Source organism: Capricornis sumatraensis, chromosome 7 (assembly GCF_032405125.1).
Source record: "Capricornis sumatraensis isolate serow.1 chromosome 7, serow.2, whole genome shotgun sequence".
NCBI classification, from domain to species: Eukaryota; Metazoa; Chordata; class Mammalia; order Artiodactyla; family Bovidae; genus Capricornis; species Capricornis sumatraensis.
The window spans coordinates 24,948,833-24,967,773 of record NC_091075.1 but is presented as its reverse complement, the minus strand read 5'-3'; the positions used below and the strand labels follow the sequence as shown (position 1 = coordinate 24,967,773).

The following is an 18,941-nucleotide window of genomic DNA, read 5'->3' as shown; positions in this document are numbered from 1 at the left end:
CTTCATCAAAACAAGGCCTAACTTTCTTTTTGTTGTCATACCTCTTTTTTAAAAAAATTATTTTTAATTGAAGGATAATTGCTTTATAATATTGTGTTGGTTTCTGCCATACATCAACATGAACATCAGTAGGAATACATATGTCCCCTCCCTCTTGGCCCACCTACCCCATCCCACTGAGCACCAGTTTGAGCTCCCTGAGTCATACAGCAAATTCCCACTGGCTGTCTATTTTACATGTGGTTTATATGTTTCCATGTTACTCTCTCCATTCATCCCACCCTCTCCTAGGGCTAACTTCTTAGGCAATTAGGCTATTCTAAAAAGCTGAATGCCTCCAGAAAACAAACTACTACACGTACAGGGTGGGAGGGATATGCGTGCAAAGAAATCTAGACGTTTTAGTTAATTCAACATGAGCCGACAATGTGGTGTGACAGCCAAACAGGTAATGCTACGAAGGGTAGGTATTTAAGACCAGACAGTGATCTCACTCCTGTGCCAGGGGAACTGTGTACCCTGCTTTGCGCCACCATTGTAGAGAAATAAAAACCAACTTGAATGTTCAGAGCAGAATGGTGACCGAACCGAAACCTTCCTCAAAGTAAGGCAGTCACTGACCATGAGAATACTTACAGCCTGGCAAATTTGGTTGTCTTCAAGTATTTGGACAGCTGTCATAGGAGAGAAGGATGAGGTATGTCCCGTCTGTCCCAAGAAGATGCGATAAAAAGCACCGGGAGGAGCCCTGGGAGAGAGAGGGTTCAGCTGTTACTGAGAGTCAGAGCTGCGTGAGGATGGAATGTATAGCCTCAGGATGAAGTTCATTATCACTGGACTGGTTCAAAAACGAGCTAAAATACTACAGAGCAAGGAAGCACCTTATGTTAAGATGCTTAATGAGAAGTAGATTCCTTTTTTATGCCTTTCAAAAGAGTTTTTACTTAATAAATTGTACTTCATGATAAGGGAAAAATGAAGATTTGATTATAGGGAAGTTATAATTTTTTGGCAAATCTGTAAAAGTAATAGAAATTAATTGCTTGCAGAACATTTTGTCTAAGTATAAAAGTATATGATTCATTTCATATACTTTGTGTTTTAGTCTGCATAGGCTGAACAATATAAAGTTATCGCATGGGAAGGTTTTTAGCAGGTTTAAAGTACAATCATTTTTCCAGATTGCTGGCTGATGTTATCCTCAACCATGTTAGAAATTTTGGTGTTTCTCCCTTCCTCCTTTTGCTTACATCACAGTATGTAGATGGTACAATATGTTGGTTAACCTCAGTCTGACACTTATATCGCGTTTTCTCTTTTGCCCCATCAGTGTCTGGGATGTAAATTAACCAATAAAGTGACAACAAGAAATCAGACAGAGAAAATTTCCCATTTCTACTCACTTGTAATTCTCCTAATTTTGTAGGGGTTTTCCACAGGAAATCACAGAAGAATAGCTGAAATGCTTTATCTTATGTACTTTTCTTCTGAAGGAGCAGTTAATTGTCTTCTTCGCAGAGTGGTCTAAATTCTCATACCAGGCAGCTGTGTTTACTATAGTACAAATTAAATTCTCTGCTAAATGATGTCTCTAAGTACTTTCAATCATTAAGAGCCAAATTATTTAGCTACTTCTCTACCCAGTGGATTTCAGTGAAGGTGATATGATGGGTTTTCTAAGCAAGAAAAATATAACATGAGGATATTTATATGCCTTTAAACAGAAAGAAATCAGTGATATTTAATTCCAGGTAAATTTGAATATCACAGAGTCAGAGGATACTCTTAATTATCTCAAATTAGGTTTGTATCAAAGACAATGTGCTGAGAGACTTTTGTCTATTTTAAAAGACTGTTTAGAACTTATGTTAATAATTTTTGTCTTCAAAGAATAAATCCCCCAATTAAAATCTTCATTTTGCACATACTTCAGCCATACCTTACATGTTATCTAATCCTCCTAGTTATTTTTATGTAGTTTGTAAGAATTAAAAAAAAAAAAAACTTTTGTAGATTAAAATTTTTCATTGTCTTTGTTTGGCTTGTATATTTCTCTCCCACCCACTACTTGTGTAATCTAAGCATTTTTGACCTGTCCTCAGGAAAGTCAGTCCTTTATTATCAGGATTTAACTACCCAGGGCAGTGCCCTCCTTGGATTTACTGAAACTAAATGCTTTGATTACTCAATTTCAGTTTTAATGAGAAAAGTTGAAATCTTTGCCTAACATAAAGGTTTTTCTTTGTCTCTAAATTTTGATTTTCATGCTATCAGAGGCCCCATTACAACAGGTAATTTGAGTGTTGATTGTATGTTTTCTCAGTTTGTAATTGTGTTAAATGTATCTAAAATGTTTACAGTTTTACAAATTAAGCTTACCATTAATTAGGGTCCTTCCAACTCAGAAATTCTGTGGTTTTAAGCTTTTATTTTTTTGAAATATGTTTGAAATATTTCAGTTAGAAAATGTGATCTTTGCTTGTTGTCCTGTGTGTCCTCTCCTATATATATATATATATATATGACTAGGAATCATAGAATTTTAGAGCTGGAAGATGTATTAAATGTTATCTTGTGATTCTACACATGAAGAGTTCAGAAGCCCAAAGAGGCTAGGGGACTAACACAAGGTCATAGCAGTAACTGGCAGCTGGAACTCTGGCCACTTACTGGAGCACTAAAAATTAACGCACATGTTTTTAATCTGAAAATGTTCAGACTTCTGGAGAATATTCTTCTACAAATTTAATAATTTGAGGTATTCTTTTACAAATTAAGAATGTTGAGTCATTTATATTAAGCACAATTTATTGCTAAATTCTATAAACAGTACTGTCATGCCTATTGTTTTCTCCAAACCTGGAATCACACTTGAAAATAAATTACAACTTGGGATAGGTTAAAGAGTCTAGATTTTACACTCCTGGGGTGTTTTTCAGTGACTTAGAAGCATAAACTGATGCTGCCAAGTTAGGCCCGTTTTCAAGTGGAAGGATTGCTGATGGGGAAAGTTCCCCTCGTGCAGCTGCCCTGGCAGTCGAGCTGAGATGATGAATATGACATCAGCTCTCCAGATTACCTGGGACCTATGGCCAAGACAGCACTTCCCCTCCTCCTGGCCTTGTGTCTAATTTACCTGGAACCAGCCCCTGATGGTTGTCTTCTGCCCATCCTGCCGCCTGGGCCAAACCCCAGCACCGTTGTTGAATTGTATGGCAGGGTTAAATCCTCACTTCGAATTGAATGTATAAAAATTAAAGATGTTTTTGGGCTTCCCATGTAGGGCAGTGGTAAAGAATCTGCCTACCAGTGCAGGAGACACAAAAGACATGAGTTTGATCCCTGAGTCAGGAACATCCCTTGGAGAAGGGAATGGCTACCCACTTCAGTATTCTTGACTGTCCATGGGAAGTCCCATGGTCCCATGGACAGAGGAGCCTGGCGGCCTATGGCCCATAGCATGCATGTATGTATGTGTGTGCGTATATATATATATATAGCATATAGTCTGTATATGGAAGTTAGTTTTCTCAGGGGAGTACAAGTACTTCAAAAAATAATCCTCTTAGAAATAAAAATAGTTTCAGGGTTAGGTCTTCCTGATTGTGGTTTCAAGCCAAGAAGTCAGAAGAATTTCCAAGTTAATCGACTCCACGCACTCACTTTTTGCTAGGGATTTTTAGAAACTTCTCAGGGTAATTCCTCACAGTTGTAGTAGAGAGATGAACTGTGTCATGTGACTATAACCCTTCAGCAGATCTTAAGGCAGAATGGCCTGGTGGGCTCTGCTGTCAGCATCCTTACCTAGTATGGCCTGGGAGGTGTCAACCACTTGGCGTTCCCTCTTCTTCAGAGCAGCCTGGAGCCGGTGATGTGTTCAGTCATGAATTCTTTGAGCAAATACTGATTAGTTTCATCCTGGGGGTTGGGGAAATAGAAGAACCTGACAGTGCCTCGATCCTAAAAAACCAGTCAGTTTAATGGAGGACCTAAGATATGGCCTTAAATATCTGAAATATGATAATATTGTTTTATTCACCATTATATAACTAGCACCTATAGCTGCCGTGTAGGAACTGCTGAATAAAGCAGTATTTTTCAGATGAAAGAGTGAATGACCTCATAGCCTTAAGGCTGAAGAGTGGGCTAGTTGGAGCGGGCAGAGCAGACTTCAGGGCAGAGATTACACTGGGGGCAGGATCCTGAGGGAAAGGTAGAAATTTGAAAACGTGAATCTAATTAGGGAAAATGGCAGAGGCAGAAAAGTGAGTGGCAAAGGCTCAAAAAGAGACATCTCTGAAGTTGGAAGGGAATGGTGAATAGTTCTGCTGGAATGAAGAGTAACACGAAAGAGAAAGATGGGGATGAGGCTAGAGGTAAGATTGGACCAAACTGTGCAAGGCTCAGGAATTTAAACCACATTTTGTAGAAAGTGGGGAAATTGTACAAGTTTTAATATAGAAATGGTTTGCTATAATGAGCACTGTGCTTTAGGAATATAAATCTGGTAGAAGTCTCCTGAGGGATTGGAAGGGAAAGGCACAGCGACACCACTTGGGAAGGACTGCAGTGATTCCTCATGAGTTAAACTCTGATTCAGGGTGAGGTAGATAAACTAGAGCAGTGAGGATAGAGGGAAGGGGCAGAAACCAGAGATTTTCGAGCAAGCCACCTGGCTGAATCAGTTAATTCAGTAACTTATTAAATCTAGAAGACAGCAGATGATAGGAGAATTTTGGTGCAGTTGCTTAGAAGGTGGTGGTTTCACTTAATAGGAGGTGGAGTAGGTTTCAGAAGGAAGGCCATGCATGGGTCTTCAGTTGTGGTCAAATTGATTATAAGTTATGGACAGGAAGATGCCCTGCAAGCAGCTGGAAATGTTATAGGTGTTGAAAAAGGAAGGGCACATGGGATTTAAACTGAGGGGTCATCTGCATGGAGTAGGTAACTAGATCTAGGAGACTAACATAACCATGTGAAGAGAGTGATTACGGTAAAGATTAGAGATGGACCAACGGCATATCTCTGACAGATCTCCTTGTGAGGAGGAAGAATGCTTTAGCAGAAGTGTCTAATGCAGTGAGAAGGGAACATTTTGAGGAGGGAAGGTAACCCTTCAGAGAAATCAAGTGGGATGAAGAACAAGAAATGGCTGATGAGTTTGGAAACATGGAGTAAATCATGACCTTTAGGCACTTATTTATTTGAGGCATAAAAGGATTAATTGCTAAAGGTAATACTACTATGTGGAAGACCTGGGTTGGGAAGATCCTCTGGAGAAGGAAATGGCAACCCACTCTAGTACTCTTGCCTGGAGAATTCCATGGACCAGAGGAGCCTGGTAGGCTACAGTCCATGGGGTCGCAAAGAGTCGGACACGACTGAGCGATTTCACTTTCACTTTTCAAAGGTACTGCAGATTAAGTTGGAGTTTCAGCATTGGTGATTAGAGCTTTTCTTGCATACTTGATAAGAAAAAAAAAGAGAATGGCACTCAAGCAGGGAACAGTACTTTTTAAGAACATGTCTTATTGAATTATGGAGAAGATCAAATGAAAGAATGGTTCTGTATTTCTTGCTGTAGGGCCTGGCCCATAGATTTCAGTAAATGCTAGCCTGTACAGTTGTCATCATCATTATCAGGATATGCATTGTTCAGAATTAAGGGAGAAGAAAGTATATGGTTTGTGGACTAAGAGTAAGGGTCCTTTGGAGAGAGAAGAAGAAGCATGATTTAAGGAGATCTTGAATAAGTATGGTGTTAAGTGCAAAAGCAGAGTGGTTAAAACCTAGAAAAGGGAACAGACCTACATTTCTCTGAATTGGGAGCAGATACGGAAAGTAATAGGGACATTTTGCTCCTGGGTGACAGACAGTGAGGAGAAGAGAGGTTGGAGAGCCTGCCATGCAATGCTGTCTACCTTCTCGTTAAATTCAGAGGAAGTCTCCACTGCAGATGTCTGCTTATGGCATGAAGGGACAGAGTCAGGGTCACTATCATACGCTCTGCATCTGCTGGGAATCAGGTGCTGCATTAGATGCTGTAAACTGCTTCCTTTAATCCTTGTGAAAAGTCAGACATTAGGGATTTGTATTCACGTTTTACAAATGAGAAAACACGTCAAAAGGTCAAGTAATGTACCCAGGATGGCATAGCTAGGAGAGGGAGGAGGCCAGGATTCAGAGCCCTGTCCTTCAGACTCCAGAGCCTGTGCTCTTCATTGAAAGGGAGCCCACTGGTTTGCTGTCTTGTAGATGCGGACCTGCACAGCTTTACGATAAGGTTCTGTAGGCTGGTTATTCCTGTCAGTCACCACAGTGAATATCAAAGAAAGGCCTTTCTTAATTTGGGGAGTGCATGACTGTGAAACTGGGGTGAACCAGAAATGTGAATTCTGGACCCCTGTGTGCCCTAGTATGGCGCGGAATAGAGTGTGTGAGTTTAGACTCCTCAGTACACCAGGTGCCAGCAGTTAGGGTGGGAGGAGGGGTGTCCAGGAGGGTGTGTTGGACTGTAAGAAGAGTGCTGCTACCTTGATTTTCCAACAAGAGGATCAAAGAGTTACCTTCCCTTCTCTTTCCTACAGCTGCCCGTCCCTGCGCCTCAGCAGTCAGAGTCCTGTGACCACACTGCAGGCCCAGAGCCCACACCCCAACACCTTTCTATCTGCTTAGGCTAATGTTCTGTCCTGATGTAAATAGTCACATTCTCAGCCAATTGTGGGGGAAGAGATAAAATAGAATATAGTTTCCCAATTTCCATCTGTCACCTAACACACTCTTGTTTTAATATCTCACCTTCCATAGATAACATTTTAGGCCTCTTATTTAATCATGCATTCACTAAAGAATTATTTATTGAATTCCCACAATATAATAAATGTTATTGTAGGCACTGGGGATGTGGCACGGAAGAAACCATTGTCCCCACTCTTACACGGCCTCTGTTCTAATGGTTAAGTTAGGCAGTAGTCATGTAAGATGTGTATTATATTAAATGGTAATTAGTACAGAGAGAAATGTAAAGCAGGGGAAGCAGCAAGGAATTCAGGAATGGGAGTGATAGAAGTTTAGATAAGGGTAGGGTGAGCCCTGGAAGCTCGCCAGAGAATGGCATTTCTGCAAATCCTGAAAAGTAAGAGACCGCGCAAGTATACAGCGAAGGAGTGTTCTAGGCAGAGGAGACAGCGAGTGCAGAAGCTCTCAGGTGGAAGCTGAGCTGGCAGCAGGTTATGTGACTGCCCAGAAGTAGTAACAAACAAGAGCAAAGAGGAAGTGGCTTCACATGGCCCAAGGACTGTGCGCTGTTGTAAAGACTTGGGCTTTTCAGATGGAAAGCCTTTAGAGGGTCTGGGCCTTTTTTTTTTTTTTTTAATTTCTTGCCATGGAAAAAGTTAATCATATATACACAAAATACTGTAATGAGTCCTGTTGACGACTCATTCAGCTTCAACAGTTTTCACTTTTGGAGAACTTTGAGCAGAGGTGTGTCAGGATTTGGCATGACCTGACTTGAACAGGATCACCTAGAAGAACAGGCCGTGGGGACGTGGGGGAGGCACAAGAAACATAGGAGCAAAAACTTAGGAAACTAATCATAGTGGGCTGCTGCTGCTGCTGCTAAGTCGCTTCAGTCGTGTCCGACCCTGCGCGACCCTGTAGACGGCAGCCTACCAGGCTCCTCCGAGTGGACTAGTCCTCCATGAAACCAGGGAATAGTGGAGACAGTAGGAAGTGGTTAGTTTGGGGATATCTCTTAAAGATCTGACTGCTGCTGCTAAGTCGCTTCAGTCACGTCTGACTCTGTGACTAGATACCATGTATTTTATGCTTTGTTCAAAAAAAGAATTTGACCCTGTACATAGTGCAGCAACAAGGGTAAGGAGATGTAGAAAAAAATGATACCGAAAGACTACTATTTTAAATTTTATTTCCTATTTAGGAATAAACCAAATTTAAAGCAGAGCCAGCTTCCCCAAAAAACTGGCCTTTAAATGAAAACACATTTGAGACACAGTTCATCCATGAATTAAAAACTTTCTATTCTTCTCATATTATTTTGTAACCATGGATAATTGGGCCATGAAAAGGGTAAACATTTATTTGTAATTTATTAATGAGGTAGTGACACCTATTGAGGTACAAATCCCCAACCATTTCTGGAGTTAGCAAGTGTCTGGATTTCCAAGTATGATTTATAACAACTATATTTGATGTAATGAAACTGAAAATTCAAATAAAACAAGAAACAAGACGTCAAAGTATGACCCAAAAAAACCCCCTCAAACTTTCTGAGTTTTGAATAGTGACTTTATTCTACTTCCCTTTGTAGTTGATGAAGCCCTCTTTGCCCATTTTGTTGTGTTTAAGGGCCCAGTTTGCCCTTCTAATCTCAGGCAAACATCTAAGGGATGTATGCTGGTCAAACAAGTAGGGCAAATAAAAAAGGTGAACGAATGTGAATGAATTAATGCAAATCCAGTAGCACCACTCAGAAAACAGCCATGTCATCAACAGTGAGTGGGGCAGAGAGGATATTTTCACATCATTCCATCTTATACGAACACTACAGCTACACTCAGGAGAATCAGGATGAATTCCAAGGACCTCTGAGTCTTGACTCTCTGACCTTAGGTTATGTCACTCGTTAATCTCTCTAAATTTCTGTTTTCTTATCTGCAAAATGGGGATGATAGTGCCCAAGTCTGTTTACTTCATGAGGTCTTTGGGAAACCCAGGAGAGAAGCAGCCCCTTTTTATTAAAAAAAAAAAAAAAAGAGACATATTGGTGCTTCCATGGGACCTGCCATATGCCAGACACTGTGTAGTTCTCACAAGAGCCCTCTGAGGGAGGTCCCATTATTGGCTCATTTGTAGGCGCTTTCCGCTCAGAGAGGTTATTTAACTTGAGTAACCCCACAGAGCTGGAAGAAGAAAGAGCTGGGATTTGGTCCCAGATTGGATCACTGTGAAACCCCCTGGCTTGAAAAGAAGGAACTAACTTTACTAAGCATCTTCCTACTCTGTGCCAGAAACTATTAGACATGGTTCTGTACTATCTGTTTGATGAAGTCTCTTCTGTACTTCCTGTGTCATCAACATAGAATAAGTAATAAGGAACAATAAAATCTGACTATTTTGCATTACTAAGAGGCGGTAATTATGAAAACAATATTCTTTTCTTTCCTCCTCCTGTTCTTCTTCTTGTTCTTCTCCCCTTCCTTTGCCCTCCTTCTCCTTTTTCTTGTTTGTAATATGACTTGCACTCGAACAGAGGAGAATCAGTATGTGGTTTAGTAATGTCTGTGGCATGATTTTGTTTATGAAAAAGGCTTACAAGGGGACAAGTGCACTTCTGCCATCTCACAGCTGTCTCTGAGAGCTTCTTTCCCACAATACTCACCAACAAAACCAAAACAGGTTTTTCAGGGATAACTGTTGGGTAGCAACAGTGTGCTACACAGAGAGATATAAAACACTGGGCTCACTGGACATATACAGAAGAAAAAGCAATTAAGCCAAGTGGAAGCCAGTGTAATGGAAAATATGAATGGGCTTTGGAGGTGGACAGACCCAAGTTCAAAGGGCTGCCCAATCACCCCAGTTACGGGAATGGCGGCAGCTTATGTCACCTTAATGGGGCTCAGTTCCCGCGGCTGTGGAATGCAGTAGCACTACTGACCCCACGGGGCTGAAGTGAAGATTGGACGAGTTAACAAGCCCCCTTCGCTTCCATAAAAACAGAAAGTGAGGAAGTATAGAGGTATGTGCTCTGGGAACAAACAAGCGAGGTAAAACAGTAATTCTTCAGTTGCCAATAGATTTTACCATCTTCTTATTGCAATAAGCGATGTTTTCCTGCCCCATTCCATCACATTCCCCAATAAAGGACAGTAGTAGAATCTTGTGGGCTAAAGTGGTGGAGTGTCATGGAAGATTCAGATTTCGGCTGGACCTTGGAAGAATGGGTGATTCTAGAGAGAGAAGAGAAGGAAGGAACATCCCGTGTGATGGGAACCACGTGGAGGAAGCCCTGAGGAGTGGTAGCGATTATGACTGAGGAGCTGAGGGGCAGACTCTCATCCCAGAGCTTTCCTATGTGCCCTTCTTCCTGCCAGGAATGCTCTTCTCAACCCCTGCCCACCCCATCCCTTGTTACATTCTTACTCTTCTTTCAGAGTTTGGCCCTTACTACCCCCTCTCACCAGGTCAAATCTCTATTCCCTTGGAAGTGTTTCATAGTCATGCATTCACATTTATTTGTGAGAGGTTTAATTCGTATCGGTCCTACTCTTTAGCTTCCATAAGAACAGGGGTTGTGTCTGTTTTTACTCGACTGTGTGTCTGCCACTCCCTGACCTACTGCAGTACATGGAACATAGAAGGGGCTTAATAAATGCTCACTGAAACCATATGTACATTTTGGCTATTGGTGAGGTGATAGGCTGGATAGGAGATAGGGTTTATTTTCGAGGCTGCTAATCCTATTAGGTGCCAAGCTCTTAACTCATTTAATCCTTAAAAAGCAATCCTATGAAATCAGGCGTATTGTTACTTTCCTTTTAAAGATGGAGAAGCTGATGTCCAGAGACCTTAACCATCCTTTCCCACTGGCCCAGCTAATAAGTGACAGCAGAGGGATTTTGAGCACAGCAGCCTTGCTTCAGAGCTCTTGGATTTAACCGCATTGCTCTGCTGCGCTAGCAGTAGAGGCCAAAGTTAGATACACGAGACAAGTCAGGGTAGATTTCTCTTTTAAAAGTGTGGAATTTTCCCTCTTCCTCCTCTCCCTCAAGTATCATCATTATCACCACTTCATGAGAAAAACTCAAAAGAACTACATCATGTGTGACATCTCACATTCATGTTGACTCTACATTCTGCCAAAATGATATGTCCAAATTAACTCAGTCCATAAACTGGACCTTTTAAAATCTGATTCTTAGAAACTTGTAGACCATGTACCTTAATCGCTGTTAAAGAACCAGTATGTACTTTTCCAGAGCATGACAGAGTTAGTTGCTTTAAATGAAAGGAGGTGATTTGACTAAGTTGGGTATTATCTGAGACCCTTGGTTTCTGTTTCTTACTCAAAAAGCAGATCTAGCCTGTGGCCATCAGTATGTATTGAGTCATAAAGCTTCTGGAAGAAAAGCTTGATTTCATCAAGGAAACCGAGGACTCTTGAGTACCTCCAAGAATGATAGCTGTTACTACAATAACATAGTTATTACTTTAAAAAAGCCCAACAAAATGTGTCACACTGGGAAAAAAGACTTAGCCTAGAAATAGAAGTAGCCTGAATTGGTCATTTATTCAAGCCACCTGCCTTTAAACAGAATTTTTAAAAAATCACCTCACAGCAGTTGTACTCTTTAAAGATCTCTGGGTAGAGGAATACATCACAATAATAAGATAGTGGTTAACTCTTGGATACTGCTGTTACATACTAGGCAGAGATCTTAAAGATTTTTATACGTGTCAATGTATTTAATCCTCATAGCAAACCTGTGAGGTCCAATTATTATCCTCATTTTACAGAAGAGGAGCTGGATGCTGCCCAAGGTCACAGGGCTTGCAGATAGTGGCACTGTCTTCAAACCTAGCTAGTCTGTTCATCAAGTACATGCTCTTGGAAGCTTTCCTCTAATTGAAATCTTAACTTGTGTTTAAGCCATTCGTGTTTATTAAAAGCCTGCTATACTCAGACTCTCTGAAAAATAACCCATCCTTTCTGGCAGATACAGGTGCTTTCTATAAACTTAATTTTCAAGGGAACTACTATGCAAAGAAGTAGCAGACTGAATAAAAAGAATCAGATTCTCCCCAGAACAAATGGATTTCTGAGTCAGTTGAAATAGCTGTCAGTCACTGTGGCATTTTATGAAGTATTCCCTCCCCTAAGGTGGAATTCCATTGTCTTCATGTGCCACAGAGCCTGAAAATAGTATTTTTTGTGTGTCCCCACACTTCAGCTCTCTTCTTTCAGTTGGCATTTTGGAAAGTCCACAAAACCCAGGGCCCTCCCTGTCATAGCCTTGTGGTCTGTGTAAAAAACCAGATGATGCCATGCTGGCTTGAGCTCTTTCAAATGGATCAAACAGCGCATTAGTCATTGGCAAATTTTTCAGGCCCTTTACCTCAGAGACTTCCCAGTTCCTCATTCTTGCCACCCTTCAATCATGAAGTAATAGCAAGAAAAAGATGTGAGTACTTTTTGAGGACACCTCCCACCTCTTTCCTTCAGTGCCCATGACTGATTCCTTCATCATGGTAATGTTGAAGACATCCAAAGTGATAGGGCTTAAAAAAAATTTTTTTTTTAAATTATGAGAGTATGATAACATGTTTACAGGAGACTTGGAAAATACACAGCAAAGTTACATGTAGTTCCACTATATATTGCAATTATTTTTTAAGTAAATAAATTAAGATTTTTTTAGTTGGAGTTTTAATATCAAACTCTCAAAAATTAATAGGATGAATATACAGAGAAGTAGAAGGTTATAGTAGGCCTGAAAAGCACTATGAATTCAACATAATTAAGATTTATACAACTTTTCACACAACGGCAGGATACAAATTCTATTCAAGTTCCCTTAGACTATAAACTAGGAGACCCAGGAACACATCCAGAGATATAAGACCAGGTGCAAACAGTTGATGGCCTAATGGTATTGAAATCATACAGAGTCTGTTCTTTTATCACTGTGGGATTATATTAGAAATGAATATCAAAAGATATTTGTAAATAATCCCCATATTTTCTAGTGCAATTTGACTTTTACCAAGAGAGATATTTGACTTAGCTATTGAAAGCCTCAATAAAGGTAGAAGATTGAAAAAAAAAAACAGAGGGTGATTGCAGAGATGAAAGATTTAAATGAGAAATTAATATCAAAATGAGAAATTTATATCAAAGATATGTTTAAAATCCCATGTATTTGGAAATGAAATGTCCACTTTTAAAGGATAGATGTATCTAAGAAGCCAAAACAAGGAAATAGAAAATATTTGTAATAGAATAAAGATGAAAAGAGAATTTACCAGGATTTGTTGCATGCAGCTGAAGCTGCTCAAGGCAATTAAATAGAATGTGGAGTCTTGAATAAGGTATGAAAACAAATAATGGGACACTAGCCTAAAATTTTGTGAAATTTGAACAAAATCCGTACTTTAGATTGAGGGCAGGAGGAGAAGAGGCAATAGAGGATGAGATGGTTGAATGGCATCACTGACTCAATGGACATGGGGTTGAGCAAACTCCAGAAGATAGTGAAGGACAGGAAAGCCTGGCATGCTGCAGTCCACGGGGTTGCAAAGAGTTGTGGACATGACTTAGAGAGTGAACAACAAAAGTTAATAATACTGTATCACATGTTAATTTCATGGTTTTTTTTCTTTTACAACATAGTATTTTTTTATATTCTCAGAACTGGATTAGAGGTTTTAGCCTCATTCAGATTTTTTTAAGATCAGTAAGATAATAAACTTTCCAGACTTTTAGCAGTAATACTAGATGCTAAAATACATGGAAGTTTATTGAAGTTTTGAGTGAATGTAAATTAGAATGTGTCGTTGTATTTGAACTAAGTTGTGATTGGGCTTTAATTGCTAGATTCCTTCTGTGTCCTGCTTAAGTGGCAAGCCTACCTGATTTCACCCAAGTGAAGCGTTTCGTCATGCCTTACACTGTTGCATTCCTGTGCTCAGTGCACTTAAAAGTGAAATTACATGGTCTATTTAATGCTCTTTCACTGTTCATTTACTGCTGAAGAAGTCCCTGTGGAATATGCCATCATAACAAAGGCTGATTTCAGATGTCGATACCAAGACACAGAACTGGCATCAGCAACCCAGGGAGTATGTAGGGACAGCAGCCAACTTTGGAGCAAACCCAGAACTCTTCATTCCCTCTATCGCCCCCAGGGTACTTTCTACCTGTTAGAAAAGGGAAAGCACTGAGTTCATAATTGGTTTTATGCCCAGGGGGCTTATTTAAGTGCTTACCTGTTGAAGAAATTATTTATTTGTGCTTCAAGGGGGTAAAAACCTAATTAATCCTAAACATGCTTTGTGATTAGCTTGCTCTGCAAGGACTGGAGGCCATTCTCGCAGATCGCCTTGCTCCTTGGAAAGGGTTGCAAAGCAAGATTTGCAACACTTCTGAGCCAGGGTTCAGGCAGACAGGCCCTGTATTTCCAGTGGAGCTACACTACAGACCCACAGGCAGTCTGACCTTTGCTTAGAAAGGGAACTTCTTTCTCCCAGAAGCGTCTGGGGCATAATCCCAGCTCTAATCAACTTTTCCTCAACCCTGCAATGGGAGATTAGATTGGGAAAAAAAATCTGTACTGAAAAACTCCTAAGAAAATCATGCCTCAAAGGAATGTAAATCTATGAGATGGTATTTATAGTAGAAATAGATGATTTGAAAGGGATTCGGCCCTTTTCCAAGAAATTTTACTAGCAAGTATAGGTTCTTCCTCAAGTTTATATCAGAAAGACATCATTCAGGGACCCATGGCCACATGAGATTTGTGTCTCCTTAGCTTTTCATCTGAGCTAAGGGCTGCTTGCGCAGATTAAAATATTTCCAATAATTGCATAGTTGGGAGATCCTCACTTTCAGTCATATGCTTCCTCAAGAAGAGATAATATGAGTTAAAGAGATGGAGTGACCAGCTCTTCTCAATGTTAGACTGAAAGTCTTACACCCCAGGAAATGTTCTTGGTCCCAGGCAAACCAGGATGGCTGATCACCCTTTGAGGAAACAGAACGCATTTCCAAGTTTAGGTGAATTTATCCCAGGATTCTGACTTTAATATTCAAGAATGTAAAAATAAGGTCATTGATGTTTTCTGTTAGTATGATTTTAGTGTTGTGGTTGTCTCAAGGAAAGAATATGTGATCTACTGTAGGAGGCTGGAGGACCAGCTAGAGGAGAAATGGTGCCCAAGCTCTTGTTACTTAAAATGTCATCATCTCCATAGGATGTCCTTTCTGTTACTGTTGTCATCATTTTAAAGGTACAACAATAAAAATACAAATTACTTTAAATGGAGAAATCTGATTTTATAAAACAAGAGCTTAAACCGGTGTCAGATCTAAGGATTTGTACTTAGGGAGCACACTTTTTTTAAATTAAAGAAACAGATCACTGCAGGCCATGGGCTTGGGTGTCTATGGCCAACCCTTGTGGCCTGGTCCCTGGGTAAGACTCTCTCCTGCCTCATCTCATGGCAGGTTAGGAAGGACTCTTTCCATGCAACTCTTTCCTTCTCTTGATTTCTATCCGTCAGTCACTCCCAGTACCGTTTTCATTGATCTTGGACTCAGCATTTATGACCTAAAATGCAGTGTGGGTGCAGATGAAAACGTGTTCTTGGTTAATAGGAAGAGGGTGCTTAATGGCTACACAGCATCCTCTGAGATGTGCTCTTCCTTTTCAACTTTAACAAGACGTATGTATTTTAAATGGTCTGCTTCTTGAAGAGTATCTTTCACATCCAAAACAAATACCACTCGTGTTTTATTTCCATCCCATCATTTGTTCATCACATATGTTTTCACAACCAAGCTGTGGCTGTATACGTACAGATAGGCTAATTTGATATACTTTTTCTACTTCCTAGCTTGTCTTAGCGTTTTCCCATGTTGTGATATAGTCAGATATGCTAACTTTGAAATGTGCTTCTTATATAGATCTGCAACTATGTGGGACCTGCAAAAGTTATTGTTCAGTTGGTCACAAATGGAAAAAACATCCACCTGCATGCACACAGCCTGGTGGGAAAACATTGTGAGGATGGCGTCTGCACTGTGACAGCTGGGCCCAAGGACATGGTGGTCGGGTAAGTGAGGGTGTGTGTTGTTGTAGAAGGGAGGAGCAGATCGAACATGGCACCTGCGGACTTGGACTGGACAGGCCTTTTTCGTTAGGGGTCTTTTCAAGACCCTCAGAGAGTCTTAGAATATGAAAATTTGAGCTGTCACTTGCACTCTAGGAGTAAGCTGCCCACTTGTCTGAGACTTTCCTGAGACATTTCCCTTTATACCTGTTGTCCTGGCCTAATTATTTACAGCACCCTTTTTCATTCTCAAAAGTATCCCAGATTGGATGATGAATTATACAGTCAGTTGACCTATGAGGCATTTGTGCCACTTTTAGCAGTATTTTCCTTCTAGAAATAAAGATATGGACAAATTAGAAGAAAACTAGCTATAGCGGAAATCAGTACTTTATGGATGATTTCATACCCTTGATGATTCATTTAATGAACTATTGACTATAGATTTGCATTGTGAACATTTTGTGCATACAGTGGGTTTTATTTCAGTTCTGTGCTGCTATGAAAAGTATGCCTAGAAATGATATGACACATAAGAACTTAATTTCCAAAATATACGAACAACTCATTCAACTCAGCGTCAAAAAAAGCAAACAACCTGATTGAAAAGATGGGCAGAAGACCTGATAGTTCTCCAAAGAAGACATGCAGATGGCCAACAAGCGTCTGAAAAGATGCTTGATCTGGCTAATTATCAGGGAAATGCAAAGCAGAACCACAATGAAGTACTACGTGTACCTACAGAATGGCTATCATCAAAAAGAATACAAAACACAAATGCTGGTGAGGATGTGGGGAAGAGGGTGAGAAGGTAAGTTGGTACAGTCACTGTGGAAAACAATATGGAAGTTTATCAAAGAACTAAAACTAGAACTGCCATATGACCCAGCAATTCCACTCCTGGGTTATGTAAAAACAAAAACACTAATTCAGAAAGAAACGTGTATCCCAGGGTTCATGGCAGCATTATTTATGATTGCTAAGATATGGAAACAACGTAACTATCCATCAGTAGATGAGTGGACTGTGAAGATGTGCTGTGTACACACACATGCACACACAATGGAATGCTACCCAGCCATAAAAAAGGGTGAACTTTTACCATTTGCATCAACATGGATAGACCTGGAAGGTATTATGCTAAGTGAAATAAGTCAGACAAAGAAAGACAAAGACTGTATGATATCACTCATATGCGGAATCTAAAAAATAAACTAGTAAGTACGACGGAGAAGGCAATGACACCCCACTCCAGTACTCTTGCCTGGAAAATCCCATGGACAGAGGAGCCTGGTGGGCTGCAGTCCATGGGGTTGCTAAGAGTCAGACATGACTGAGCGACTTCACTTTCCCTTTTCACTTCGTGCATTGGAGAAGGAAATGGCAACCCACTCCAGAGTTCTTGCCTGGAGAATCCCAGGGACAAGGGAGCCTGGTGGGCTGCTGTCTGTGGCGTCGCACAGAGTTGGACACAACTGAAGAGACTTAGCAGCAGCAGCAGCAGCAGCAGCAGCAATAAGTACAACGACAAAAAAACAGACTCAGAGTTATAAGAGAACAAATAAGTGGTTATCAGTGGGGAGAAGGAAGACAAGAGGGAGGGACAGGATAGGGGTAGGTATAAAATAAGCTACAAGGATATACTGTAAAACATGGGGAACATAACCAGTATTTTATAATAACTGTAAGTGAGGGCTTCCCTTAAGGCTCAGATGGTAAAAAGTCCACCTGCAATGTGGGAGACCTGGGTTCAGTCTCTGGGTTGGGAAGATCCCTTGGAGGAGGGCATGGCAATCCACTCCAGTATTCTTGCCTAGAGAATCCCACAGACAGAGGAGCCTGGTGGGCTACAGTCCATGGGGTCACACAGAGTCAGACATGACTGAGCAACTAACACACAACACACACACAACCTTAAAAAAATTTTAATCACTATATTGTAGACCTATAACACATAATATTGCAACCATACTTCAATTTTTTGGAAAAGTGTGCACAGCCAAGAACTACAAATTTGCTTTGGCTTTCAGTAGACTTGAAATGTAAATACAAAGTGACATATCCACTTAAGGTTGGTCAGACAGATAAAACAAGCCATTTTTTTCTTTTTTAAAACAGTCTTCTGGTGGGATCTTTCCAGACCATATATTGAACCTGTGTCTCCTGCATTGGCACAGAGATTTTTTATACTGAGCCACTTAGCGAAGCCCTGAAACAAGCCATTTTTAATGAATGAAGTATTTCAGAAATAAATTCAATTTCAAAAGAAATTTTTAATTCAATTTGTGTAATTTCCAGGAATATCTTTCAGGGCTTCCTGATACTGGTTTAAATAGTTTATGTTAAAATCCCATTTAATCTTGACTATTCACTCAAAAGAAAAGAGTTGTTTAAATGAACTGTAATTAAGCTCATGGTAACATTTCAGGCTTTGAATTCCGATCAGGTTTCAAGTTGGTTGGTATTGGGGAGGTTGAGCTTTCATGTTCCTGGGTATTTCTTTGTTTGACTGTTAAAATTTTCAAGTGTGAAAAACCTAGAGAGAGAGCTTTCTTTTAAGTCACTAAAATCTGATTCTTTTGATGTCAGGGAAAAAAAAGACTCTAGATTGGAGGAAGGAGCCTAAATTGATTTGAAAAATTCAACTGTGCTTTAAATGAACTTGTTTCAACATCCTCTTAAAAGACTGGTCTGTTTCCTGTAGTGTGTCACAGTTGGTTCATGGTCTGTTTGGAATACCCTTACAGTTCCTGACTGACCTCTGGAGAGCTTTGAAACGCAGGGTAAATGTCAGAGTTTCAGACAAATCGGTCACTTAGTATCTCTGCAAATTTACTCCGATAGGCTATTGTCAGTTTGAAGTGTTTATTCTCTTTGGTCCTGTTTAATCTGTGTGATAATCATATGCTTCAGAGGAAATTATAGATGAAGTTCCCTACTAATAATGTTTGTTATTATAAATATTCCAGTATGTTGTCTGTAATTTGGTGTTTCTGTGGTTTGCCTTAGTAGTCTTTGAGGATTTTAGAAGAAACTAATACTTATTTAATTTGGGTCCTACAGCAGCAGTTAAAGTAAATTCTCTGTCT

General features: G+C 40.2%; 1 protein-coding gene across 2 annotated transcripts in view; it reads left to right on the top strand.

The window, feature by feature from the left end:
• NFKB1 (nuclear factor kappa B subunit 1) overlaps positions 1-18,941 on the top strand; it is a 98,460-nt gene that overhangs the window by 30,001 nt on the left and 49,518 nt on the right. For both annotated transcript variants that reach the window (XM_068975729.1, XM_068975728.1), the window contains exon 5: positions 15,707-15,855. In XM_068975729.1, coding sequence (XP_068831830.1) covers positions 15,707-15,855 — 149 coding nt within the window. The remainder of the gene's footprint in view (positions 1-15,706; positions 15,856-18,941) is intronic.